This window comes from Peromyscus californicus, unplaced genomic scaffold (assembly GCF_007827085.1).
Source record: "Peromyscus californicus insignis strain IS unplaced genomic scaffold, ASM782708v3 Scaffold_4__1_contigs__length_199733344, whole genome shotgun sequence".
Lineage (NCBI taxonomy): Eukaryota > Metazoa > Chordata > Mammalia > Rodentia > Cricetidae > Peromyscus > Peromyscus californicus.
The window spans coordinates 62,027,499-62,055,245 of NW_026294562.1; the positions used below are offsets into that span (position 1 = coordinate 62,027,499).

At 51.4% G+C, this 27,747-nt stretch overlaps 1 protein-coding gene and 1 non-coding gene across 2 annotated transcripts; both read right to left on the reverse strand.

Annotated features, from left to right (window-relative positions):
• Positions 1–1,951: 1,951 nt before the first annotated feature.
• Positions 1,952–27,500, reverse strand: Eps8l2 (EPS8 like 2). Its single transcript, XM_052762169.1, has 22 exons — positions 27,408–27,500; positions 26,733–26,896; positions 23,630–23,753; positions 23,378–23,433; positions 22,473–22,537; positions 11,225–11,386; positions 10,540–10,689; positions 10,390–10,469; positions 10,118–10,266; positions 9,971–10,041; positions 9,701–9,827; positions 9,437–9,525; positions 9,260–9,334; positions 8,879–9,027; positions 8,650–8,782; positions 8,225–8,337; positions 5,686–5,791; positions 4,991–5,110; positions 4,667–4,739; positions 4,386–4,566; positions 4,169–4,301; positions 1,952–4,030 (listed from the first exon to the last, which is right to left on the reverse strand). Exons 3-22 carry the CDS (start codon positions 23,671–23,673, stop codon positions 3,956–3,958), a joined length of 2,151 nt encoding a protein of 716 aa, XP_052618129.1. The 5' UTR covers positions 23,674–23,753; positions 26,733–26,896; positions 27,408–27,500; the 3' UTR covers positions 1,952–3,955.
• Positions 12,364–12,467, reverse strand: LOC128095736 (U6 spliceosomal RNA). Its single transcript, XR_008213348.1, has one exon. It is a non-coding gene; the product is annotated as a U6 spliceosomal RNA (small nuclear RNA).
• Positions 27,501–27,747: the final 247 nt, after the last annotated feature.

The window sequence follows — 27,747 nt, forward strand, 5'->3', positions numbered from 1 at the left end:
GACGTGTCTCTTGATGGCACTGTGAGGAGCGGTGCTCACCAAAAGAAGCTTGGGTTTTGGTTGTTTTTTGAGGCAGGGTATCACTGCAAGCCCTTGCTGGCCTCAAACTCATGGTAAACCTTCTGCTTCAGCATGCCAAGTGCTAAAATTATAGGCACGAGTCACCAGGCCTGGTAAAGGACCCTCTCTACTTTTTGCATGCTCAGACGTAGCAGCACATGGTCCCTGAAACCACAGTTCTCTCTTCTGGCTTGAGCACAGATCTTCCACTGCCTTGTCACAGGTCTCCATACTTTCTCCCAGGCACTTGACAGTTTCCCTTGACGTGTTACACCCAATATTTCTAGGGACACATTCACTTTTAGGGGGCAGGGGAGATCCTTTCCTTTTCTCCACACACAAAGCATTTTCTCAGCACCACTTTTCCCCCCAAGAGTCCCTTCCTGGGACTTGTAGGGTCACTTTGGCTAAGTGTCACTCTCCCTAGGTAACACGTACATCTTGGCGCTGGATCATGAGGGACATCTCACCATCTGCGGCAACTTTTTTTTTTTTTTTTTTGGATAGGGTTTCTCTGTGTAACAGCCCTGGAGAGAAGGTAACTATTTTATAATTCATTTTCTAAGAAGGAAGGGAAAGCCCTTTCTGAGTGGTGTGGGAAGCCCTGTGTCTTGCTTGGCTTGAGTAGCTGCAGGCGTCCATGGCCTGCGGTGGGTGGTTGGGGGTTGGCAGACCACAAAGACATGCTTGTCCCTGGACAGAGAAGGGCCTTGTTCATGGAAATATTTGCTGGTGGCGGAGCTAGGCACAGAGCAGTAGCCACCAGCAGTCCCGTACACAGAGAGAGCTTATTGGCTGAGCGGCTCGGAAACTGTCCCTGGGTTGGGGGTCTTAAGGACATTCTCCAGTCTATGGCCAGGCCCTCTTCAGCTGGGGTCCCATGGGGAGTGCCAACCTTCCCTCTCCCCAGCTGACTTGTTGGGTAGGGATCGGGGTGTAGGCGTGTTGCAATTAGGAAAGTTCCACTTGAACCCCAGCCCAGGTGACCTGGCCTCTTTGTGTCTCATTCTTGGTCTAGGCCTCTATCTTAAGTTGTGACTGAGGCCTCCCGATGCTGAGGATAGCGCTTGGGGCATGGTTATAATGTTATCCTTCATTAGCAGGCCATGAATGAGAAGACGGGGCCTGGGCTGACTCACCCTGCCTGACATGGTGGCACTTGGATCTCTATCTCATTGCCAGGCAGCTGGGTTTGGTGGTCCTTTGCTATCTTTTTTTTTTTTTAATTTTTTTTAAGGTTTATTTATTATGTATACAGTATTCTGCCTGCATGTGTCCCTGCAGGCCAGAAGAGGGCACCAGATCTCATTACAGATGGTTGTGAGCCACCATGTGGTTGCTGGGAATTGAACTCAGGACCTCTGGAAGAGCAGTCAGTGCTCTTAACCACTGAGCCATCTGTCCAGCCCCCCCTTTGCTATCTTTTTAAAACGGTCCTGAGGGTTGAGGATGTAACTCTGTTGGCATAGTGTTTGCCTCTCTGCCCAGTACCACATAAAACTGGGTACATGCCTATAATCCCAACACTTGAGAGGTAGAGGCATTAGGGAGTCAAGACCATCCTCAGCCACATCGAAGTTTGAGGTCAGATTGTGCCTCAAAAGAATTAAAAAGGAGAGCTGTCTCAGTCTTTGGGAATACTTCCTGCTGCAGAGGACCAGGGTCTGGTTTCCAGCATCCACAGCTACCCAAAACTCCATTCCAGAGGATCTGATATCCTCTCTGGCCTTTGTGGACATCAGGCACATATGTGGTGTACATACATACATATACAAGCAAACATTCATACACATAAAATAAAACAAGAAAATCTAAAAAAACATTTAAAAGTAAACATTTTTACTTTCTTTTTTTTTTGAGACAAGGTCTTACTATGTAACCCTGGCTAGCCTGGAACTTGCTGTGTAGATCAGAAATCCTCCTGCCTCTATTTCCTAATTACTGAGATTAATGGTGTGTGCCACCACACCTAGCTCTCTCTGTTTTAAAGGTTCTAGAGGTGGTGAAAGGCCCTTGAGAGAAGCAGGGACAACTCCTGAGAACCCAGCAGCCTGAGCCTACTGTCCAGTTGGGGCCAGCGCACATGGGAGTGAGGATCTGGCAGCTTCTGGGATAGGGGAGACTGCTTTATTGGTCTGGGGCCTCTTCAGCTCTCTGGCCGCAGCATTAAGTGTCTGAGAAGAGGTGCCTCAGGGAGGTGGAAGTAGAGCTAGCTGAGGAGGCAGATACAGGATCTGGAGACCCCTTACCATCTTGGAGCGAAGACTGTTGGAAAGACTGGGCCATGGACTTGTCTGAGCTGGGAGGCTGGAGGGTCTGAGAGCTGGGGGCCAAGCCTGGCTGGGTGGTGGATTAGCTGAAGAACAGAGTCTGTGCAGCTCACTCTGCACAGTACATTGAGGACTCAGATGACCCTCACCAGGATTTGGTTCGCCTGCAATATTAGAATGCAAGACAGTCCCCACCCAAACCAGGTGCAAGGTATCTAGCCCTCACCCGAGATGCATAAACAGTAGCCAGCAGATGGCACCAAAGGCCTGCTCCAAAGGTGAGTCTCTGGCCGGTTAGGCAGGTGCCTTTGAAGTGCCCCCTGATAACTTGTCAGTGGGGTCTTTCAGGCCCAAGCCCTCTTTTGACATCCCCCTCATCTCTAAACTGTGCCTCTACCTCCCCTCTGGCTCATGCTCCCGGGTCTGTTGGACTTCGCTTCTATTCAGAATGGGCTCCTTGAAAGCCAGCTGATGGAAGGCTTCAGGCCATCTAGACACCCTCTGGAGTCTCTCCCAGAAATATCCCTAGGGCTATTTTGGATGGGTGTGGAGGTGAGAGATGTCCCCTGGCATGACCACAGCACCACCTGTGAACGGGCTGCTTTCTGCTGGACAGCTCTTTGAAGGGGCATGGCCAAGCTAGGTGATACACACGAGGAATCCCAGCACAGGAGGCTGTGGGGGGATGGCTCAAAGTTCAAGGCCAATGTACTATCTCAGAAGAAAAAGAGGAGGAAGAAGAGGAGTCAGTTTGAAGACTAAGGACAGAGCACTGCTACGCCAAGAGACAGACATGTAAGTTGCTAGGAGACAACTGGTTTATTGACATAGCTGTGGAGTCCCCACTCTCATCTGTGGTTCTGAGTCTCCAGCCAGTGCTGGGAAACTCACCAGCCACCAGCACGAAGGCTGGCGGACACAGCCAGCAGAGACAGTTGTTGACCCGGGCTGTTTAGGTGGGATAGGACATCTGAAGTCAGTACCTATGTCTAGTCCATGCTTAGATCATGAAAGAGTAAAGAATACAACATACTCTATACCAGCAGGGCACCCAAGGCCTCCTGTCCCGGAGCCCCTGACCAGGCTGTTCTTGGGGTGCTAGCAGCGTGGGCAAGGGAGTGGGCAAGGTCATCAAGCTGGCCAGCTGGGAGCTCAGGCCCATCCTGCAGTTCGTGCACAGTGGATGCAGGGGCAGGAGGATGTAGAAGCAAGCAACACAAGGGAGTTGTGTGGAGTTGGGGCCCAGCATCATAAGGGACAGGAGCCTCCATGTGCACGAGGAAGGCCAGGGAAAGAGGCCTTGTCCACCTGCAGAGTGCTGGGGCCTTGGCAGCAGGTTGGGGGGCGGGGACTGGCACTGCCAGATACAGGTTTGGCTGAGGCTGGTTTGGAGAGGAGAGTATGGGTTGGGGCTGGGGCTGGGGTGGCAAAGGAGCCACCCGCAAGTGTAGCTGGGCCTGTGCACAGTACCCTGCCTGGAGACAGGTGACCCAGCTACACCCAGCCCATCTGTGTCCTTGGTATAAAATAATACACATATAAAAATAATACTCCATCATACATTAGGGTTGGGCCTGCGACAGATGCAGCCTCCCCTCTGCCTCTGGCGAAGTTTGCTGGTTGGTCTAGCTGTCCTCCGCCCTCCTCTGGTTCTTGGTATGAATCTTGTTCATAAGCACCTCCAGCTCCGACCCACTTTGCTGTTTTTAGGAAAGAGATTGGATCTCAGCCGGGAGGTGGAGGGATAGGGTGTACAGGTTAGGGCTGTTTTCTGCTTTCCCAGTGACCCCAGGAGCAGGTTCACGTGCTAATGAAGGAAGTAGGCAGGAGCCGCTCACCTCTAGGAAGGCCTTCTGAACCATGAGCTGGCTGTACACGCGACTGCCCTCTTCCCCGCACACCTTTTTCAGCTCCTCCTTGTTGAGGGAGAAGAGCTGGGGCCCGGTCAAGATTCCCAGGTTCTCCACGATCCTAGGGGCAGGTGGGCGTGAGGGCAGGGCTGTGGGCGTGGCGGTGTCCTGGCCCTGCCCCTCCGGCTGTGTACACACGGCTCACCTGCCACTGAAGGCCTTGGCTTCCAGCCAGGCTCGGACCTCGTCGGGACCTGACTGGAAGGTAAGCGGCAGGTGCACTGGCTGGCTGCGCTCCACGCGGAAGTGGCGCTGCGGCTGTGCCTTGATGTGGCTGATCTTTTTCATGAGCTCCTCATTGACCTCGTCCATATGGTGGATTAGCTCTGTGGGGCACAAGCTCTAAGCCCCTCCAGTTCTTCTCGTCTCACCAACACCCCCCCCCGCCCCGCCCCGCACTTCTGACCCCAAAATGGTTCTACTTACCTTCTTTGTTCCCTGCGAAAATTGGGGGCACTTTGTGGGTGGGACTGGCAGGACCCCAGTATTTCTGGCCAGACTGCAAAGGGTGGGGAAGAGGTGAGGGGTAAGGTGAGGGACTGTTAGGGCTTACCCAAGACCCCAGGTGTGTAGGCCAGCCCTTCCTTCCCTTGAGTAAGACCCCAGGAACCCACACCAGCCCTGGGCCCAGCTTGGGGGCAGCAGGTTTCCAGGGCTCAGGTTCAAACGTCACATTGAGACCAGCTGCACCCCTGACCTTAGGGGCTCTGACTGTGTTGGAGACAGAATGGAGCCGTGGCAGGCGATCACCTGTTCCAAGGGGGCACCCACGTCTTCCTGCCGCGCCTCAGCCAGGATGTTGCAGGGCACGTAGCCAGCCTGGCCACTGCGATTTCGCAGTTTCCACCACTGCCGGCCATCCTCCAGCACCTGCCAAGGTATCAGAATGTCCGTGAGACCCACCAACACCCGTGTGCAGACCCCTAGACATACTAGAGTCAGATGCTGGGACCCCTTGCCAGACCCTTTACAGAGGGGCAGAGAGTCCTCCAGGTGTCTCCTGAAGCCCAGCTCTTCATCCTCTGGGCACCGTCTTGGCCTAGTGGGCTACTCCACGCCTGCCTGGCCTCCCCAGTCCTGGGGATAGGGTGCCTTTTAACCTGATTCTCTGAATGTAGAACTTCCCTCATCCTGCTCCACTTTCTGTCCCTCGGTGGGTGGCCTGGATTCATGTTTGGCACAAAGAAGCTGGTCTACTGTAGTGCTCTTGGGTGGGCATGAGTGACAAGACCCTGCTGGTTTCTATTGAAAGGCCACCCACCATTGTAGACCTTCAGGGATCCCCCAGACACCAGAAGGCAGCTCAGTGACTCAGCCAGATTGTGGTGGGGGGCCAGAGAGGCCCCTGTGGGCCCAGGTCAAGAACCCTGGGAAGATGGGTGGATTACACAACCTGGTCCCAGAGTACGCCCGCCCCACTTCCCCCGGATAGCCCAAGTCCTCACCTCTAGGACCTCATCCTTGAGCACGGACAGCTCATTGGCGTTGCGTGCTGTGAAGTCATAGAGGATCTTCACATACTTGGCCATGGCTGGTGTCGGCTGGTAGCCCCTGCAGGACCAGGAAAGGTTAGGGCCCAGGGCTGGACAGGGGTCTCTTCCAGCTTCCCAGCTGCGGCTGCCTCTCGCTCTGCTGCCCAGGTTGCAGTGGAGAGAGGCTGTGCTCATTAGCTGGGAACGGAAACTGTGACACCCCAGCAGGCTGGAGGGGGCAGAACAGATTCCAAGAGGCTGGCCCAGCCCAAACCGTCTCAGGGAGTCTCTCTTGCTCTGCTCCTCAGAGGGACTAGAGACCGAGGTGTGCCTGGGGAGTGACAGGGTCACACTTTCCCAGCTGACCACAAGGTTAAGATAGTTTCAGAGTCATAGTCCCTTAGAGGCAACTATGTGTCCTCCGGAAGCCCTCCAGCATCCCTGGGGCAGGGTGGGCTCTGGCTGTTGGTTTACCCCTCAGCCAGGTCACATTCCTGGTTAGCGAGGCCCTGCTATAGGGCAATGCCCTATTCAGGAGCGCTGGAGAGGAAGGAGGACTCGGGGATTCAGGTGTGTGCCCAGTGTACTGACAGGCTGAGAATGATCCTGACATGTGGTCCTAGCAGGGACACTGTAAACAAGCTAAAGAAGGCCAAGGAAAGGGGCTTGCTTGCTGGAAATTCCTGTGGCTAGCTCTTGAAAGGGAGCCCCGGGACCACCAGGTAGACCCTGAACAGGAGTAAGAAGCAGAGGAGGGAGAGACAGGAGGGGCACCCCCGTTTCTTGGGCCTGTGTTTTATTCACTGTGAGATGTAGGATGCACAGCAGGGGAGGGGACAACCTGGGACCCTCGCTCTGTGTCCCAGCAGCACCACAGTGGGCAGCGCTTGCTAGAGCAGCTGCCGTTCAGTACGTCTGTTTCTTTTTTTCCTTTTTTAGTTCAGTAAGTTTCTAACCCTGATTTTAATTAATTGATTTTTTTTTAATTTTTATTTATTTTTTTTTTTGGTTTTTCGAGACAGGGTTTCTCTGTGTAGCTTTGCGCCTTTCCAGGATCTCGCGCTGTAGCCCAGGCTGGCCTCGAACACACAGAGATCCGCCTGGCTCTGCCTCCCGAGTGCTGGGATTAAAGGCGTGCACCACCACCGCCAGGCTAATTGATTTTTTTTGAGACAGGGTCTCACTGTTCAGTCATTGGCTGCCTGGGACTCACAGAGATCTCCTCTGAGTGCTGGGATTAAAGGTGGGCACCATTATGCCCTGGCCTTATTTAGGGGAGGGAAGAACAGGTTCTCACCATGTAGCCTAGGGTAGCTTGGGACTCTATGTAGCCCAGGTAGTTCAGGTTGGCCGTGGAGTCTGAGCAAACCTCTTGCTTCAGTCTCCCTAAGTGCTAGGAAAAGAGCCCTCACACCTGGCGTTTTTGCTATTTGTGTTTTGAGACAGGGTCTCATAAAGCAGCCTTGGCTGTCCTGGAGCTCACTATGTAGACTCAGAGATCTGCCTGCTTCTGCCTCCTGTGTGCAACACCACCCCCAGCCTCCATCCCTTTCTAACCTTGGTTGTAAAACCAGAAAGTACAGGAGGAACTGATGTGAATTAAGGTTGTAAAAGCATACGTGACTTGAAATTTTCCCTTCAATTGCATGTTACAAGGTTAAGAAGAAAATCGGCCGCTAACACAAAACAAACTCAGTGGTGTATTTGTAGGGTTTTTGTTACATAATGCTTTGTTTTTGTTACATTTGTAGGGTTTTTGTTACATAATGCTTTGCCTGGGCTCCCCGCCCCTTACAGGTTTTTTGCTTATGTATTGTAGAAGTTTCCACTTTTGTGTTTTGATGGGATTTCTGTGTGTGTGTGAGTGTGTGTGTGCTCACGTTTCTGTGTCTGTACGTTTCTTTTTGTTTGTTTGTTTGTTTGTTTGTTTTCGAGACAGGGTGTCTCTGTGTAGCTTTGCACCTTTCCTGGATCTCGCTCTGTAGCCCAGGCTGGCCTCGAACTCACAGAGATCCGCCTGGCTCTGCCTCCCGAGTGCTGGAATTAAAGGCGTGCGCCACCACCGCCCCGGCTGTATGTTTCTTAGAGACGTTTCCGATTCTGTGTTTTGATGGGATTTCTCTGTGTGTGCGCGTGTGTGTGTGTGTGTGTCTGTACGTCTCTTCTTATGCTGTTCCTTTGGCTCTCTTCTTCTGCTTGTTTGTTTGTTTTGTCCTGTTCTGGTTTGTTTGTGGGTTTTTTTTTGTTGTTTGTTGTTGTTGTGAGAGAGAGAAATAAAGGGTGTGGATTTGGGTGTGTGGGGAGGATCTGAGAGGAGTTAGGGGGGAGGAAGCCATAATCAGAATATATTAAATGAAAAATTATTTTCAGTAATAATTATATAAAAAAGAATAAAATTGGATTCCCGTTTGGAAAATAAATATTTTACACCAGAACAAGGAATTTGCCACGTGTGATGGCAAGCATACTGGCCACTTGCCACTGCATGTGGCTCTCACTCCAGGGGGCTTACCTGTTAGTATGTGGGGCGCTGCCTGGCGGTACAATGTCTTCTGGGACCGGGGTCTCAGAAGAGAGGCTGTGCTTCGGGGAGTGCCGTACAGACACTTGCCTCGCAGGGGTCAGCTGTGGAGAAAGCAGGGAGCCTGGGCTTGAAGTGGGGTACAAGCTGGACTAGAGGGACCATGATGAGTCTCAGGACCAGGGACACAGGGGAGGAGCTTGATGAATGTGTTGTGACCTAGCTGTGACCTAACACCATTGAGGACAAAGGGTCAAATACCCAGGTGAGCCAAGGTGGCCTGACATTGCAGGGGTTAAGGCAGGCTGTCCATGTTGCTTTGGGGCCGTCAGGGTGACAGCACACAGGTGGGCTGAGGAGGTGAGCTCTGGGGAGGGGTGGCCATAGGCGGGGTGGGGCTGGGCTGGAGTTCTGACCTGGTCACTGGGCACAGATGCTAGTCCCTCCACTTCCCAGGGAGCCTCCTGTAGGACGTCCAGGGGTGGTTCCCAGCCGCTGTGGAACTTGGGTACATAAAGTGGCACCTGTGGCTCCCGGGGCCACTCAGAGCTGTGGTTGGCAGTCCAGAAAGTCAGTCACATACCCTGCTGGGACCAACCCACCAGGGACCTCCATCTTAGTTCATATCTTGTCCCTTCTCCATACCGAGGCCTCATCCAGGTCTCCCCCAATGATTCCCACAGTGTCATCTCTTTGGGGACCAGGTGGCCACGCAGGAAGCTCACAGCTTCAGTGGACAGCAGAGGACTGGAGACAGAGCGCGCAATGTCTGGGCCGCCACAGGTGTTGACAATCTGGACACAGAGTGAGTTTCAGTGGGGGGCGCCCAGCCCACCAAACCTACCAGACCCAGCCTACCACCCACCTGCCACAGCTCTACAGGCTGGCCCTCAGAGAGGGACTGTGGCCTCCTGGGAACCTAGACACAGCTTGAATATGCTAAGGTGGGCACTTGTTCCCTCCGCCCCAAACCCACGGTGTGTCATTCTGTCATCCCTGATCCCACCCTGCCCCAGCCCTAGTCACCAGATCCAGAGGCCCAAAGAGGAAGTGCACCAGCTCAGCTGCACTGGGGTTTTGGATATGCTTTTGCAGCTTCGCCTGGGGGGGTGGGAAGAACAAGCAGGTGACAGACGGCATGTGCGTGTGTGAGCCTGTGTGACACCCCACCCTCACGACCAGCACAGGGCGGGGCTGACTCACCAGCAAGTTGATGGCTAGCTTGGTTTTCTGGAAACAGTCCACAAACTCTCCTTCTGACGGGGGCCGGGCTCGAAGCGTGAGGACGCCCTCTGGCAAAAGGTGGACCGCTGTGAGCCTTGGACCCCACAGAGTGGCTGGTGGGTCCAACCCCGCCTGTTGTTGGATACTGTCCCCATCCAGACTCGACTGTCCTCCAGCTCCGCGTGTGCTTGCCAGGTCTTGCCCCAGGGTTGTCCATCCCTCCCCCGTTACTCCTGCCAGTACCTGCTGGCGCCTTCTTGCCCTTCTTCTTCCCCTTCTTCCGCTGGCTCAATTGCTTGAAAGCCTCAGCCGCCTTCTGTAGCCGGGCCACAAACCATTCGATGTCGTCCAGGGCACAGTTGAGGATTTGCTGAGGTTAGAAGAGGGGCCAGGGGTCAAGCCACCGTCATCCCCACCTGCTGTGGGGACACTTTGGCAGCAGGACGAGCCAGGCCCAGTGCCAACGGGAAGCGGGCAAGGATGGCCACGAGTCTTGGAAAGCTGGGCACCCACCGTTTCCTTTTCTATTCTCCGAGCCAGCACGGCCCGTGGCTCCTCATCCTGGGATTCCCTGCGGCGATAACCTGTTGGGGGATGGCGCAGGTGCTGAAGGGCTCTCCATAAACCCCAAGGGGAGTCCCCACCCACCCCTTAGCCTACCTGGCTCACTGAATGGCACTGGCAATGGCAGGCCCACACGGTTCTTGGCCTGAGGGGAATCTCCAGCCTGTCTCTGGAAGGGAATGGGGGCCGGGCTCTGAGGAGGAGGCAGGATAGACTGCCGCTGACGGATCTTCTCCTGGTGTCCCCTAGAGGGGAGGGAAAGGCACAGCTCAGCCCGGCCACCCTGCAGCCCTCACTACCCAGGCTACTGGGCCCCAAGCGGAAGGGCGAGATCCTTCACTTTCCACACCCCCAGGGCAAGGCCCTACTTTAGGGTCTGTGGCCGTATCTTCTTCCCCAGTCGGTGGTCAGCCAGGGCACTCTCAATGTCCTCCTGCACCAGCTCCGCCTGGGGACACAGAGGTGTCAGGCCAGCTTGGCCCCCTGGCCCCCTGCCCACCCCTGGCTGCCTGCCTCACCTCCACCTCATCACAGTGGAAGAAGTGGATGTCTGGCTTGCTCTGGTCCGAGTCCTGGCACACGAGCAGCAGCACGGAGGAGTAGCGGAGCTGGTTTAGCACGGTCTGGCTGTGCTGCACGGTGGGTAGCGGGAAGTTCTCCAGCTCCTCCTGTGGGAGGGTGTATGATGGGTCAGCCGAGCCTGACAGGCCCTGGGTATGGCTGGAGGCTGCCGTCCTGAGCACAGATAACACTGTGTGCCGCTGAGGAGGGGACCCCAGCCGTGGACAGATAGTTCTGGCCCTCGTGTGTGGAATATGCTCCACAGATAGAAACACATGTGTAGCTCACAGGTACAAAACAGGAACCCAGCCCAGACTTGGCCCATAGGCAGGGACAGACACGAATGGGGATGCCCCAGAGCATAGGCCCCTGAGGCACAGCCAGGTCTGGCGTGATGCAGCCAGCCAGGCTCTTGCAGAGAACAGTGCTGCCCTGGTTGCTCAGCAACCTAGCAGATGCAGATCTAAGCCAGCCTAGGTTGCCAAAAGTGGCCTAGACTCTCAGCTAGATCCGTTTTCCCCTACCCACCCCCAGCCCCATTCCCTTCCACAGACAAGCATGGCCACACACATCTGGGTGAACTGCACGTCTGGCCCTGCCTCTGCCCATCAACTCCCGGGACCTGCTCTTGCCAACTAGTACCTGAGACTCCACGTCCAGCAGTCGCAGTGACTTGTCGTTCACCTGCAGCAGCACTTCCTGGGCCCAGACCTTTTCCTTGGAGCTCAGCTGCACCAGCTTCCGGATGGCATCATCCACTGAGGCAATAGCCTCGCTCTTGTCCATGATGAATGTGGCCAGGTGCTAAGGGAAGGGTCAGAGGTCAGTGCTGGGCACACAGCTCTTCTACTACTTAAACCCTGGGCACAAAGGAAGGCTTCAGCCATCTGGGGACCCTGAGGGAGCCACAGCTATACCTCAGGTGGGAGGAACTGCCCTTCTGCTCTGGTGTGTGTCTTTGTGGTTCATGATTGCTGACTAAAGTCCTCAAAAACTGTCAGACTGGGGCAGGAGAGATGGCTCAGTGGTTAAGAACAGTAGCTGCTCTTTCAGAAGACTGGGGTTCAGTTCTCAGCACTCACATAGCTGCTCACAACCCTCTGTAGCTCCAGTTCCAGGGGTTCTGATGCCCTCTTCTGCCCTCTACAGCCTCGAGTCACACATGTGGTGTACAGACCCATACATGCAGGCAAAACACCCATACATATGAAAAAATAATTAAACCGTTTTCCAGACTGCCTGGATATGGTGGGACATGCTTTTAATCCCGGCATTCAGGATTTAATCCCATCTGCAGAGGCAGGCAGATCTCTGTGAGGTTGAGGCCAGCCTGGTCTACACAGTAAGTTTCAGGCCACCCGCAGTAAGACCCTGCCTCAAGAAATGTACATAAACAAGCAAGCAAACAAACAAGTAAGTGACCAGACTACTGCACAGCCTTGTGCCACTCCTCTTGTGTCTCATGACACTGTGATGGAGGGACAGTGGCATTTAGGAGCCTCGGCCTTCGCCCCCACTGTCCTGGCCTCCCTTCTCTCATAGACGGCGCCTTCCTTATTGCTTTGGTTCTTATTTCTTCTGTCTTTTTGAGACAGGGGATCATTTATCCCAGGCTGGTCTCAAACTGAAACTCTGCTATGTAGCTGAGGATGACCTTGAACTCCTGATTCTCCGGCCCCGTCTCCTAAGCACTATGATTGCAGGTTTGTGCCATCATATCTGTACAAATCTGTGGTATTCAGGGTATTGAGCATCAAACCAAGGATTTGTGCATTTTTTTTTTTAATATGGAACGCTTCACGAATTTGCGTGTCATCCTTGCACAGGGGCCATGCTAATCTCTGTATCGTTCCAATTTTAGTGTATGTGCTGCTGAAGCGAGCACTTGTTTGGTTTTTGAGACAGGGTTTCTCCATGTAGTTTTGGTGCCTGTCCTGGATCTCACTCTGTAGACCAGGCTGGCCTCAAACTCACAGAGATCCGCCTGACTCTGCCTCCCAAGTGCTGGGATTAAAAGCGTGTGCCACCGCCCGACTTATAAATAGCCTTTTTTTTTTTTTTTGCTTATTTTGAGACAGGGTCTCATTTTTGCCCTGGCTAACCTGGAACTCACCAAGATCTACCTGCCTCTGCCTTCCAAGTGCTGGAATGAAAGGCGTGTGCTACCACACCCAGCTATTTTATTTGGTTTTATAGACGGGATCTCACTATGTAGCTCTGACTTTCCTGGAATTCATTATACAGACCAGGCTGGCCTTGAACTCATAGAGATCTGCCTTCTTCTGCATATGGAGCTCTGGAATTAAAGGTATACACCACTATGCCAGGACTTATTTTTTATTTGTTTCATCAGAATGAATGGAGCTTTATTAAGGCAAGTGAGAAAAAAAATCCTGATTCTAAAGGAGGAATAGTCTCTTTTTGTTTGTTTGTTTGTGTTTGTTGTTTGTTTGTTTTGACAGGGTATTGCTATGTAGTCCAGGCTGGCTTTGAACTTGTGGCAAGATTCTCTTATTTCTATCTTCTAAGTGTTTCTGGAATTACAGGCATGAGACATAACACACACACACACACACACACACACACTGTGTGTGTATATATATGTATATACACATATACACATACATAGTGTTACAGACATGTGACACAATACTATATATATACATATATATGTAGTGTACAGACATGTGACACAATACTATATATACATACACACACACACACATATATATATATATATATGCACGCATATGTAGTGTATGAGCGTTTGCCTACATGTGTGAATGTGCACCAGTGTCTGCTGCCCATGGGTTTCAGAAGAGGGCATCAGATCCCCTGGAACTAGTTAGGGATCGTTGCAAACCACCATGTGAATGCTAGGAATCAAACCCAGGTCCTATGCTCTGAGCCATCTCTCCAGTCCCTGATGTAACTTAAAAGCCTGTCTCTGCCTCCCAAGTGCTGAGATTAAAGACACGTACCACCACGCCCCGACCCAATGTAACTTTTTGACAAAGTGAACTAGATGAAGTCTGACTAAATTAAAAAAAAATGCAAACTGACACTCTTAAGAGACTATTATTTCAGGATTGAGATGGCCATTGACTTTTTCACCTATCCGACTCGCCCGTGAGCTACACTTGTGTGTTCAGACCCAGAGAAGCAGCTAGCTGCTCTCATCCTGCCCAGCCTCTCCACTGACAAACTGGTGGCATCTTGAAAAGCAAATGCTTGCATCTTCCCCTTCTGAGTCTATTGCAGGTAACCTGCACAGATGCAGTCTATTGCAGGTAACCTGCACAGATGCAGTCTATTGCAGGTGACCTGCACAGATGCAGTCTATTGCAGGTGACCTGCACAGATGCAGTCTATTGCAGGTGACCTGCACAGATGCAGTCTATTGCAGGTAACCTGATCAGATGCAGTCTATTGCAGGTACCCTGCACAGATGTAGTCTATTGCAGGTACCCTGCACAGATGCAGTCTATTGCAGGTAACCTGCACAGATGCAGTCTATTGCAGGTAACCTGCACAGATGCAGTCTATTACAGGTGACCTGCACAGATGCAGTCTATTGCAGGTGACCTGCACAGATGCAGTCTATTGCAGGTGACCTGCACAGATGCAGTCTATTGCAGGTGACCTGCACAGATGCAGTCTATTGCAGGTGACCTGCACAGATGCAGTCTATTGCAGGTAACCTGATCAGATGCAGTCTATTGCAGGTAACCTGATCAGATGCAGTCTATTGCAGGTACCCTGCACAGATGTAGTCTATTGCAGGTACCCTGTACAGATGCAGTCTATTGCAGGTAACCTGATCAGATGCAGTCTATTGCAGGTACCCTGCACAGATGTAGTCTATTGCAGGTACCCTGCACAGATGCAGTCTATTGCAGGTAACCTGCACAGATGCAGGTTTAGTTCAGGTTGGTGGCTGCAGACAGGTTCAGCAATGAGTAGCCAGTGGGATAGGAGACCAGTCTTCCATTTCTGTGAGGCAGAGGAAACACGGAAACCAAATCCAGCCACACAACTAACCAAACAAAATCATGCTGCTAGGTGATGAAACAAGACTCAGGAAACACCAGAAGACTGAATCACAGAATTCGTTGACCTTAGGGGAATGAGAGTAGAAATCAGTACTAAAAACTTCAGCAGGGCGTGGTGGGGCAAAGCTGTAATCTCAACACTTGGAAGGTACAAGACAGGAGAGCAGGGGTTCAAAGTCCTCTTCATCTATGTAGTGTTCCAGACTAGCTGGTCTGGGAGCTATGGGGCCCTGTCTCAAAAACCATCAAATAAGCCGGGCGGTGGTGGCGCACGCCTTTAATCCCAGCACTCGGGAGGCAGAGCCAGGCGGATCTCTGTGAGTTCGAGGCCAGCCTGGGCTACCAAGTGAGTCCCAGGAAAGGCGCAAAGCTACTCAGAGAAACCCTGTCTCGAAAAACCAAAAAAAAAAAAAAAAAAAAAAAAAATCAAATAAATAAATTAAAACTAAGCTGGCCATGGGGATAGATGCTAGTAATCCTCACACTTGGGAGCAGTGGGATCAGGAGTTCCAGGCCAGTTTGGGCTACAGAGTGAAACCCTGCCTCAAAAACATATGAATGAATGAATGAATGAATGAATGCATGAATGGCATTAGTAAATAACTTATGGGTCAAAAATGAAGTCACAGCCAGGCAAATGTCAGTGACTCATGCCTTTAGTCCCAGTAATCAGAAGACAGAGGGAGGTGGCGCTCTATGAATTCCAGGCCAGCCTGGTCTATGAGTTGCAGGTCAGCCAGGGATACATAGTATGACCTTGTCTTAAAAAGAAAAGAAAAGAAAAAAAAAGCCAGGCAGTGGTGGTGCATGCCTTTAATCCCAGCACTCAGGAGGTGGAGGTAGGTGGATCTTTGTGAGTTCAAGGCCAGCCTGGGCTACAGAGTGGGTTCCAGGAAAGGCTCCAAAGCTACGCAGAGAAACCCTGTCTCAACAAACAAAAAGGAAAAAAAAAAGGAAGAAAGAAAAAAGAAAAACAAAATAAAAAATGAAGCCACAAAGTCACAATGTACTTCCATATCACAATTTGTGAAATAAACTAATGTTTCAGCAAAACTTTTAGCTTTCAATGAATATACTAGTTTTTTTTTTTTTTTAAGCATTTAAGATCAATTATCTAAGCTTTTACCTTAATAAACTAGAAAAACCTGCTGGGTGTGTGGTTCAGTGGTAGAATCTTGTCTGGCATGTACAAGGCCCTGGTTTCCATCACTAGCCCTGAAACTAAACAAACAAAGCAAGCAAAACACAATAAAACAAGACCCAAAGTATATAGAAGGAAGGAAATTAAGGACAGAAATCCACAAACTAGTGAACAATCAACCAGAAAATTAAGTCAAAAATTTAATGAAGTCCAAAGTTAGCCCCTCAGCAAGGGTAATTAGAGGCAACACTGATATCCAAGCAGGACGTGGTGATGATGTATACCTGCTATCACAACACTCTGGGGGCAGAGGCAGGTGGAAGCAGGAGGGTCACTGCAAATTCAAAGCCAGCATGGTCTACATAGCAAGTTCTAGGCTAGCTAGGGCTAATTTGAAAGACTTTGCTACACACACACACAAAAAAAAAAAAAAAAAGAAAGAAAAGAAACAACTACAATAATAATAATTAAAAAACAAAAACAAACAAACAAAAAAAACAAATGAACAAATAAAAATACCCTGATGATTTTCAAAAGCCAAAAGAAAAGAAGAGACATTATTACAAATCATACAGACATGAGAATGTAACTTGTATACAAAGGAAATCTCGAAGGCCAGGCATGGTGGCGCACGCCTTTGATCCCAGCAGTCAGGAGGCCTAGGCAGGTGGATCTCTTGAGATCTGGTCTACAGTTCCAGAACAGTCAAGGCTACACAGAGAAACTCTGTCTCAAAAAGACCAAAACAAAACATGTCATGGTTATCATATAGAAAATTGAGATAAATATCTCTAAGGGACATTTGTTTAAAAAAAAAAAGTCTTCAGGGCTGGCAAACTAGCTCAGTGGTTAAGAGCACATACTGTTCTTGTAGAGGACCGGAGTCTAATTCCCAGCACTCACATCAGGAAGCTGACAGGTGCCTGGAGCTCTAGCTTCAGGGAGCCGACACCTCTCTGACCTCCTTGGGCACATACACAGACACATACACACACATGAATGTTGTGGAATATTCCTGTACACTGTGTGAAGATGTATTGCTGTGATAGGTCTAATAAAGAGCTGAATGGCCAATAGCCAGGCAGGAGGTGTAGGCAGGGCTTCAGGGCATAGAGAGAGCTCTGGGAAGAAGGCGGAGTCGCCAACCAGCCAGAGAGGAAGCAGTATGGGAAGCACAGTGTAAAGGTAACTGAGCCACATAAAAAAATATATCGGTTGGGGATGGAGAGATGGCTCAATGGTTAAGAGCACTGACTGCTCTTCCAGAGGACCTACGTTCAATTCCCAGCACCTACATGGCAGCTGACAACTGTCTGTAACTCCAAGATCTGACACCCTCACACAGACATACATGCAGGCAAAACACCAATGCACATAAAATAAAAATAAATTATTTTTAAAAATCGATTAAAAAATGTGGGTTGTTATAAAACTAGTTAGTAACAAGCCTTAGCAAAGGCTGAGCTTCCATAATTGATAATAAGTCTTCATGTTTTTTTTCTTTTTTTGTGAGCTGGCAGTCCAAAGAAAAATCCATTTACACATAAATAAATAATAAAAAATTTAAAAGTCTTCAATGAAATTTTAGCAAATCAGCCTATGAACACATCTAAAGTATCTTTTTTGTTTCTGCAGTACCAAGGATTGAATCCAGGGCCTCATGTATGCTAGGCAGCTACTCTACCACTGAACCATATCCTCAGTTCCATTAAAAATTATTTATTTCAGGGCTGGGCATGGTGGTGTACTCTTTTAATCTCAACACTCAGAAGGCAGAGGCAGGTGGATCTCTGAGTTCAAGGCCAGTCTTGTCTACATAGCAAGGTCCAGGACAGCCTGAACCTCTCTGAAAAAAACAAAATTTAATTTTTAAATTAATTAATTAGCTAATTAATTAATCCATCCATCCATTTGTTTGTTTATGTATTGTCCTGTGTGTGTGTGTGTGTGTGTGTGTGTGTGGGTGTGTGGGTGTGTTTGCCCTTCCATGTGCCATGTGCATGCAGCAGCCCATGGAGGCCAGAAGAGGGCACTAGTTCCCTTGGCGCTGAAGTTGCTAGTGCTAGTGAGCTGCCGTGTGGGCGCTGAGAATTGAACTCAGGTCCACTACAAGAACAGTAAGTGCTTTTAGCCACTGAGCCATCACTCCAGCCTCAAACCATTTTTAAAGATGTTTTAAAAATTATTTTTAATTATGTGTAGGTGTGTGTGGGTATGTGCACATGAGTGCAGGTGCCTGTGGAGGCTGGAAGCACAATTAGCTGGCCTTGAACTCCTAATCCTCCTGTTTCCACCGGCTAAGTGCTAAGAGATTATAGGCTGTGCCGCCATATTCAGCAGGCTAATACATTTTGTTTGCTTCTTCTTTTTTGTTAAGAGACAGGGTTTCTCTATATAGCCCTGGCTGTCCTGGAAATCACTATGTGGGTCAGGCTGGCTTTGAACTCCCAGAGATCTTTCTACCTCTGCCTCCCAAGTGCTGAGAACAAAGGAGTGTGCAACCGTGCCCAGCTGTTTGCTCATTTATTTATTTACCCCCCCCCAGCGCCCCCCGAGCTGAGGACCAAACCCAGGGCTTTGCACTGACTAGGCAAGTGCTCTACTACTGAGCTAAATCCCCAACCCTTATTGTTTTTTTTTTTTTGAGACAGGGATTTCTCTGTACATAGACTTGGCTGTCCTGGAACTCACTCTGTAGACCAAGCTGGCCTCTAACTCACAGGGATCCACCTGCCTCTGCCTCCTTAAACAGCAGGTAACTGGAAGGCAAAAGAACAACACTGTGGTGCAGGTTCCTTGGTGGTCACCACAGCTCTCTACTGGGCTTAAGATCCTATTAACAGGAGGGAAGTCATGCCTGGTAGGGAAAACCTGGCCATCTACCCAGGACTAGTAAAGTCGTGGATCTTGGAGGAGAAACTACAACCGCCACTTTATTACATCTGCATAATCCCTAACTACATTCTAAATATTTGTCCTTGTACCCACAGATAAGTGTAGTCCTCACCCTTCAACAAGGAAAGTTCTCTCTGCAACAAAAGAAGACCATTACAGAAAAACCACAACCAATCAAAACGCAGAGCTGTGGCACCCAGTCCCATCGACAAATCTACAAGACCACGCCCACACCTAAAGCTCAGGGAACACTGCAGAAGAGCAGGAGAGGGATTGTAAGAGCCGAGGATGGGGCGTTTGCTGTGAGACTGTCTCCTAGTAACGTCAGAAGCTACACTCAGAAAGTCTCACCAACATGACTGCCCAAACATGAACGTAACCAGGATGACACCAGTGGACATGCCGAAGAGGATGGGGGAACCCCCAGGCCTGCACCTCAATCCCTCACAGAGAACTACAGGCAACCCAGGAACACTGAGAGCAGGAGAAAAGAGCCTTCCCCAGGGAAGGGCACACTAACTGGTTATCCAGCACCAAATGGTCAGCCCTGAAAACATACATACAAGCAACATTGTATAGACTGAGCAGGTTGTATATTTAGGAGTATATATGTATATACATGTATATGTGTATATGTAACAACAATTAACGAAAAAAAGTAGCCCTGGATTTGAAAGAGAGCTAGAACAGGTAAATGGGAGGATTTGGAGGAAGCAAAGGGAAGGGGAAATGGTGTAATTATAATTTCAAAAAAATCAGCCAGGTGGTGGTGGTGGTGGTGGTGGTGGCGGCGGCGGCGGCGGCGGCGGCGGCGGCGGCGGCGGCGGCGGCGGCGGCGGCGGCGGCGGCGGCGGCGGCGGCGGCACACACCTTTAATCCCAGGACTTGGGAGGCAGAGCCAGGATGATCTCTGTGAGTTCGAGGCCAGCCTTGTCTACAGAGTGACAGGACAGCCAGGACTATACAGAGAAAGCTTGTCTTGAAAAACCAAAAAAATAGGGGTTGGGGATTTAGCTCAGTGGTAGAGTGCTTGCCTAGCAAGCGCAAGGCCCTGTGTTTGGTCCTCAGCTCTGAATAAACAAACAAACAAATAAAATAAATAATAAAATAAAAGGGGCTGGAGATATAGCTCACTTGTTGAGAGTACCTTTTGTTCTTGCAGAGGACCCTGGTTCAGTTTCCAGCACCCACATGGCAGCTCACTACTGTCTGAAACTATAGTCCCAGGGAATTTGATGCCCTCCAATGGGAGCAGACATACATTTGCTACACATACATACATACAGGCAAAATACTATAAAATAAATAAATCTAAAAAATTAAAACAACAACAAAAGTAACAAAACAAAACAAAACCAATACTATTTGTGCCAGATGTGGTGGTACATGCCTTCAATCCCAGCACAAGGAGAGTGGGGGAAGGTGGATCTCTATCAAAACCACCCTGGTCTAAATAGCAAGCTCCAGATCAATCAGGGCTAGAGAGTGAAACCCTGTCCCAAATCAAAACCAAAACCAAACAACAATGAACCCTGGCATGATGATTTATGTGATAAACATAACGTAATAACCATGGCACTAGGGGAACCTCTCACAACACCATTGGTAAACTAATGAATTTAAAAATAAATACGACGCCCACAATAAAAGCCAGAAAACACTGTTAAAAAAACCTAAAGAAATCTTCCCAGGCAGGCAGATCTCCGAGTTTGAGGCCAGCCTGGTCTACAGAGCAAGTTCTAGGACAGTCCTGGCTGTTACACAGAGAATCTTGTCTTGAAAAATGAAAAAAATTAAAGATGCCTTAATAAATGGAGAAACATCCCATATCTGTGGATGGGAACACAAAATATTGTTAAGATGCCAGTTCTCCTTAACCGATTAACAGATTTGACTCAATACCAATCAAATGCTAGCAATGTGCTTATTTATTTAGAGACAGGGTCTCAAAAAATAAAATAATAAAGCTGATCATGAGCCTAGATGCAAAAGAGTACTCTACCATGAAAACACAGGAAGGGTTCTTCATTGTTAGACAAGAGCTCTTGGGAGATTAATCAATAACCAGAAAAGAAAAATGGGCATATAACTAGATGTCTCCAAAATCAAATATGTCTGCTCACCAAAAGACCATGACACACTTTCGTTAACAAATTACCTAATGGAGGAAGATTTTTTTTTTTTTAAGACAAGGTCTCTCTATGTAAGCCGGGCAGTCTTGGAACTCTCTGTGTAGATCAGTCATGTCTTGAACTCACAGAAATCCAACTGCCTCTGCCTCTGCCTCTGCCTCTGCCTCCCAAGTGCTGGGATTAAAGGCATGTGCCACTATGCTCAGCTTAGAGGAAGTTATTTCTAATCTACATGTCTAACCATATGCACCAATATTTCTATAAAGCCAAGGCACCCCTGTATACCTGAAGCAGGGCAGTGGTAGGGGAAAGCCTGGATTGGACCGTGGAAGAGATGATTGGAAAGTCTTCTCACACTCTGTACATGGTTTTCTTAAAATAAGTTCATGAAGCAATGAACAAAGGTGGTTGGTTGTGAACTACAGCATCTCCCTTTTAGGACAATAGTCTTCAAAAAGACAAGTGTTGGGGATGCAAGACGGATCAGCATTGCTAGGAGTTAGGGTTGGGTGGCACTGAACACGAGGAGGTGTGGAGAAGTCTAGGAGTGGTGGAACTGTTCTATGTCCCACTGTGATGGCAACAGAACTGTGTCCCCCCTTAATTTATTATAAAAAAAAAAATTCAAAAGAAGCAAGCACAACTTCAGTGCCCCCCCTACTGTTTTTCAGCCATCAGAGAGGGGCAGAAAAACCTTAATGACACCCCTGCTCCACTGGCCTCTGAGCAGGCAGGAAAGGTCCCCACAACAGCTAGGCAGAGTTAAGCAGTATGGACCGAAGTCCAGGAGCCAGCCTGGATGCTCCAGGTAGTTCCACACCAAGGAGGGCAAAGTTCCACTTCTGAGAAAGGTGGCACACTGTCTGCAGAGGAAGAGGCCAGAAGCGACCCTCTGTGCCTCCATGTCCTGTCCTGGGACACGGAGTTGCTGCGCTCACCATGTCACGGCCCATTGGCCCAGGTGGGTGATCAGCAGGACTGAGGAGCCATGGGGATTCCTGACGGCTCTTGTGGTCCATGCTACAGACAAGGAGGCAAGGTCCTGAGGACAGCAACCTGCCTCACATTGGGGTACAGGTCTTGTGTGGGGTGAGCCAGCAATACAGGGGACCCACTGCCAGTGCTGGCTACTCTGGGGCTCCCCTTCTTTCTTCTGTTATCCTTCATGATCTTACAAGCGCAGGCTATGGCTAGGAAGCCAGCCCGCTCCCAGGCCCGGGAAGGACATTTTAAAAGTTCTTGAATTCTTGGGGCAAATGAAAAGTGATGAGGAGAAGGGCCACTCAAGCTGGCAGCTGGTCAAAGGGCACAGGTTATGTCTAGACTCGGCAGTACCATCCAGGCTCCCTGTGGCACTCAATAAAGGGTGTCTTTGTTCCAACACGTTCCTCCCAGTGCAGTTCCTTGTTTTGGGGCCAAGATGACAACTTCCTTCCATGGTCTTTTCTGAGCTACACAGTGACATGGGTGGTGTGGGCCACAGTCACCAACTTCTGGAGCAGGCTCCACTATGAACTCCCTCAGCCTTAAGGAAAGCTGTGTCCCCACACTGGCTGGGTCCAAGACCAGCAGAGGCAGTCCTTGGCTCTCCCTTCCCACTTTTCCCCGAGCCTCAGTTTCTCTACCTGTCCCAGGAACAAAGGGAAGAGGGGGAGTTTCCTGATCCTCACCTGGACATGGTACTGCGACGTCTCATGCATGATGACGTTAGAGTTGGAGTACTTCTTCCTCTGCTCTGGATGGAGAGACAGATGTCATGCACCCCAAAGAGTAGGGCCCAGTCTAGTGGGACTTGACCCCCAGGAGCCACAGAGGAGAACTGAGATGAGGGTGCTGCTCTCTGAACCCCTCCCAGCCATTAGGGAGGATGCAGGCTGGAAAGTAGCACTGAGGCTCCTGTGGGGACAAGGGGGACCCACAGGAGGCCCTCTGGCTTGGCCCCATGACAGGCCCCCCTGGGGACCTGAGGCTTCAGAAGACAGAGACTTATTCAGAGTGTGTTGGGGGGGGGGGGGCGGGCAGCGTCTCACTGAGGGTTTGTTTGGGTGTAGGCAGGAAACTCAGTCTTATGTAATGGAGGCTGTCCACTTCCCTAGGGAAGGAGTCCAGGCCAGGGCTTCCCTATCCTACAAGCCACCATCGGAATACGGCCCACTATCTGGAGCTCTTGCTTTCCAGGCCTCCTTCTAGTATCTAGCATCCAGCATCCAGAGGCACAAATGAGGGGCATGGCTGGGCAGAAGGAGCCTGGTCCCCTGGAGCAGATACCTGGCAGCTGGGTCCCATCTGACCCCACCTACTCGATCGGGTTGCAGGGCTGCACAGGAGAATCAATATTAATGCCCCTTGAATTATTCGTAAAGGCCTCTCCCCTTACAGCATAGCAGAGAGCGTTCAGTGGCCGGGGAGTTTTGCAGATAGACATCCAAAGTTCTCAGTGGATTAGGGTCCAAAGGCCTCCTCTGGGCACTTGGAACGACCCAAGGCTAGAGCTCAGCCTTGGGCCAAGCAGAGATGAATCACCATGGTCACATTCATCTTCCTTAAGTCCATACTATCCTTAAACTTCACTCACCAAACAAGTCCTTTGCGCTCATCTTGGGCATACCATCAGACCGGCCAAGGCTGCCGCTGGAGGGGGAGAGGCAGGTGAGGGCAAGGCTCACAGCACACACACAACACACATACACACAACACAAACACATACATATAACTGCCTGTAACTCCAGCTCCAGGAGTTTCAATACTCCCTTCTAGTCTCTGTGTGAAAACACACACACACACACACACACCCGGAGTACTTGAGGGGAGGTAGGACAACACTTACTTGGCAGCTCCTGGGCAGCAGCTCATGGACGCTGACTGGCTCATGGTGTCCCCAGTGGTGGCCAGTGTCAAGGACGACAGACCTCAGTCTGGCTGGAGTCTAGAGCCCAGTTCCTGGCTTCCACCTAAGGACAAAGGAGCCCAGCTGACACTTTCTCCTGGCCAGGCAGGCTATGCCTGGGTCTCCTTTCTTATTCCTGGTCCAGGAACTAGAACCTTTGTGCCTGGCAGGACTCCTCAGGGGATCCCCAGGATCAGACCCATGCTGTTGCTGGTGGCCTCAGACCTTTGATTCTCTGCAGGGATGCTCCTAGAAGCTGTCAGGGAGGCTTTGAAGGACAGATAGGCTAGGGGAGGGGTACTTTGAGGAGAGAGGACAGCTCCTTCAAAAACCCTGAGGAGCCGGGGCCGGCAATGACACACGCCTTTAATCCCAGCACTCCTCGGGAGGCAGAGCCAGGAGGATCTCTGTGAGTTGGAGGCCAGTCTGGTCTACAGAGCAGAGATCCAGGACAGGCACCAAAGCTACACGGAGAAACCCTGTCCTGAAAAAACAAACACACAAACAAACAAAACCCCCGAGGAAGTGAGAGGATAGCAGGGGAGGGTAAGGCTGGAGACCCAGGAGGGCAAGTATAGAGGGACCCCACTGCTCCTTCTCTACCCTAGGCTTCACTCCAAGAGACCCCTACATATACATGTGGACATGCCCACCAGAGACAGCTCCTCCAGATCCAGCAAGGAGCTGCCAGCTCTTGGGTGACCCTGGAGTGGGTGGTTGTAGGGCAGAAGTTTTGGGGTGGTTGGCCTCCTCAGTACAAATCCAGGTGACCACATGCAAGGCCCCTCCATGATAGACTTCTCAGCCCTGACCTCTCCGAACTACATTTTGGGGAAACTGAGGCATGACCATCAGTATGAGCAAACTTTCCTTATATCCTAGACCTGGACCCTTCTCTGAACATAACAGAAGCTGGTGGCCTGGGCAAGCCTGACATCAAAAGGGCTGGAGGAACCTTCAGTGATAGGCTGCCTTCATGCCCCTGGAGAGACAGGTAGACAGCATTTCTGGCTGTCCTTCTGGGGCTCCATGGTCAGCTCTCCCTGAGGTCTTGGGTCCACTTGGGTCCACATACAGTCTACCTCTGTCCGATGTTATCAGCAAGGCCACCATCTCTTTTAGCTTTAGGATGTGAGTATGCTAGGGTAAGGCCACCAGCCAGGATGCTGGTATGAAGGCTCAGGTGCTAGGCCTGTATTCTAGTACTTTCTGGTTTGACCAGGTCTTGAGGGGTGGGCCCCCAGGAGGTGAGGACTGTAGGCCTTAGCTATTACATTGACCAGCTCTCCTGCTGTACTCCTACCCACACCCCAGGTCCTGGCTTGTGAGAAGAGGCTGGGCCAGATTTCTAGGTCCACCTATCCATGGAGAATGTCCGGAATGCTCATGACCTCAGTAGGTGAGTTCTAGTGTTTGCTTAATGGGATTCCTGGCTAGCTCAGCCAAGGGCACCAAGCACGTGGGGCCAGGAATACACACACCAGGGCAAAACAAACTGCTAGAGACCCAGGCCTGAAGGCACACAGACTCTGAACAGGCTCGGACACGCAGCCCTGCCCTTGGGGGAATCTAGGCCAGGACCTTAGGCCTAGGTAGGAGGGATGACACCAGGCTACCTCTAGCCTGCAAAAGGCTCACTCCCAGGAGGCGTCTACAGCTGAAGGGGGGTGGGTGAGGGGTAGGAAATCTTCATAATCCACTGCTGGTGAAGACGGAACACCCAGGCCCAGTAGGTGTTTTACTGATTTACTGTAGGCATTTTCCGGGTTGAAGGGAGGCCCAGCATGCTGGAGTGTTTGGTAGGTTCTGCAGTGGAAGGGGAGGAGGCCCTGGCAGGGCAAGGAGGGCGGAAGAACTGGCTCCAAGTTCAAATTCCAGCTCGACATGCTGAGTGACCTTGGGGAGGGGTCAGCTTAGTCACCTGGGCTCTTGGCTGTCCTCGTGGGAGCTGGGTGTGGCTCTGGAATGGGATGGGGGAGCCCCTTGGGTCCTGGCTGGGTCCTACTCTGGGAACAAAGTTCAGGAATCATCAGCGGGGAGCAACAGAGGCTGAGATAAACTGGAAAGCTATTGGTGGGAGGGGATGCGTGCACCAGGAGAGATCCAGGCAGGCAGGGTGGGAGTGACGGGCCGACCCGTCCCGGTTAACAGACAGGTCTAGTAGAGGTCTAGGACAAGGAGGACCACGGTCTAGGGTGGGAGGGGCCCCAGCAGTGCCCTGCCTCCCTCAACAGCCAAGGAAGGCTGCACAGGGGAGACAGCAGAGATGATCTGTGGACGTGCCTTCCCCTTCACTGCCTTGGGATACCTTCTTGTAGGAGCACAGACTTGTCAGTCCCAGGGACCTTGGGCAGCCAAGCTGTGCATGTCCATAGGCCCTCCCACTGGCTGATCCCCCATCACCATAGGATCTACTTCTAGCTTCTCCCCGCTACCCCCAAGACTCCACACCCCAACTTTGACCTGGAGACTGACCCAGCCTGATGTTTTCCTGGCTCTGGGTTGCTTTTGGGCTCAGGGAGGCAGGAAAAGCCAACCTTCAGGCACTGGGTGGTATACGCACTCTAGAGTCAGACCCCGAAGGGGGTCCTGCCTGCTGGATGGAATGAAGGGCCTCCCGTCCTCACCACCTCTCCTGTCAACTGCCAGGTTCCCCTCATCCGCCCCAGGGCTGGGAGGGGGCCGGGACCAGGGCGAGTGAGTCACACACCACTGGCTTAAAAATATCATTGAACACTGGCCGCCGCCCGCTGGACCGACCGGGCCTCAGCCAAGCGGTTCTTGGGCTAAAAGTCCAAGGGAGACTCAGGCCCAGCCTCTCTCCCAAGTTCCTACGCCCCACCCGCAGCCCCCAAACCCAGACTTAGCTGTCCCCAGAGTCCTGCGATCCAGATCATCCCAAACCTCACACTCAGGTGTCCTCAGCTGGGTTGCCCTCCAAACCCAACGCCCGACCCAGAGTCTCGGGCCAGAGATCCACATCCCATGACCACTCTGGGAAACTGAGACCCAGCTTGGCAAACTCCTTGGCTGAAGCGCTCACCTGTATGCTCCGGCAGCCAGCGCCTGCGCCTGGCTAGTCTCCTAGGTCAGTTTGTCTGCCCGGCCGTCTGTCAGAGCCTCAGCGGCAGTGGAGCTCCCTCTCCCCGGACAGGCGGGACCTCTGCTGGGCCGGATAGGCCGGGGCGGGGCTGTGAGAGGAGGAACCTGAGCGACAGGTTACCGAGTCACCCGGGAGTGGGCACCCGGGAGGCTGAAGGAAGGGGGCGGGCCTGGGGCACCACTCCCCCCACCCTCCTCCCGCACAGCACAGTTCCGCCTCCCTCGCCTCCATCTGTCCTCCCAGCGGTCCCCAAAGCACCTGGGGCCCCTTCGCAGCTGGGCCTGAAGTGCAGGGTGCGGCCCTAGCTGCTCTAACTGGCTAAGCTGCAGCAGCAGGTGGGGACGTGGACCGGCCTGCAGGGGCAGTACTGGATGGAGCTTATGAGGGTTGCAGCTTTCACCCAAGCCCTATCAGGTGCCCTCCACCCCCAAGTTGCACTGGGACAGAGCTCTTCAGTGGTTCAGTCTGGGGTCTGGGATATTGGGTTCAAGGCTTTGAGTCTGAGAGCTATTAGCTCCTGGGTGGGGGCCTCTCCCTCCTTCACATATAGGAACTCCTCTAAAGTCTGTCCAGCTGGAGCATCCCCTGAGGGATGGGCTATTTATGGAGAGTTACCTGTCCCACCATGTTGACTTCCAGAATACCCTGCCCACTCTGCTGACAGCTCGGGCCAAGATTGGGTGAATTTAGAGCAGTCAACTGGCCGGCTAGGAGGAAACAAATGGAGTTATGGCCCACTAGCCAAGGGTACTGCCCTTATGTGAACAAGGGACCCTAAGGCCCCGGCTATTGTTCCCGGAGTTGGGACAGAGGAAATGGGTGCTGCCAGGAAGTCAGGGGCCCAGGCTACAGTCCCAGAAGGCAGGGCCCTGGCATGTTTGTCCTGAGCGGGCAGTCAGCACTTCCTAGGGCATTGAGTGCTCTGCTCCGTACATAGGGCCAGCAGCACGGACCC

Coding starts and splice junctions, on each gene's coding strand:
- Eps8l2 (XM_052762169.1), bottom strand. CDS start 23,673: ATGAGCCAGTCAGCGTCCATGAGCTGCTGCCCAGGAGCTGCCAA. Junction 10,470..10,539: donor TCCACTGTGATGAGGTGGAG/GTGAGGCAGGCA, acceptor CTGTGTCCCCAG/GCGGAGCTGGTGCAGGAGGA. Junction 9,526..9,700: donor GGGCAAGAAGGCGCCAGCAG/GTACTGGCAGGA, acceptor ACCTTTTGCCAG/AGGGCGTCCTCACGCTTCGA.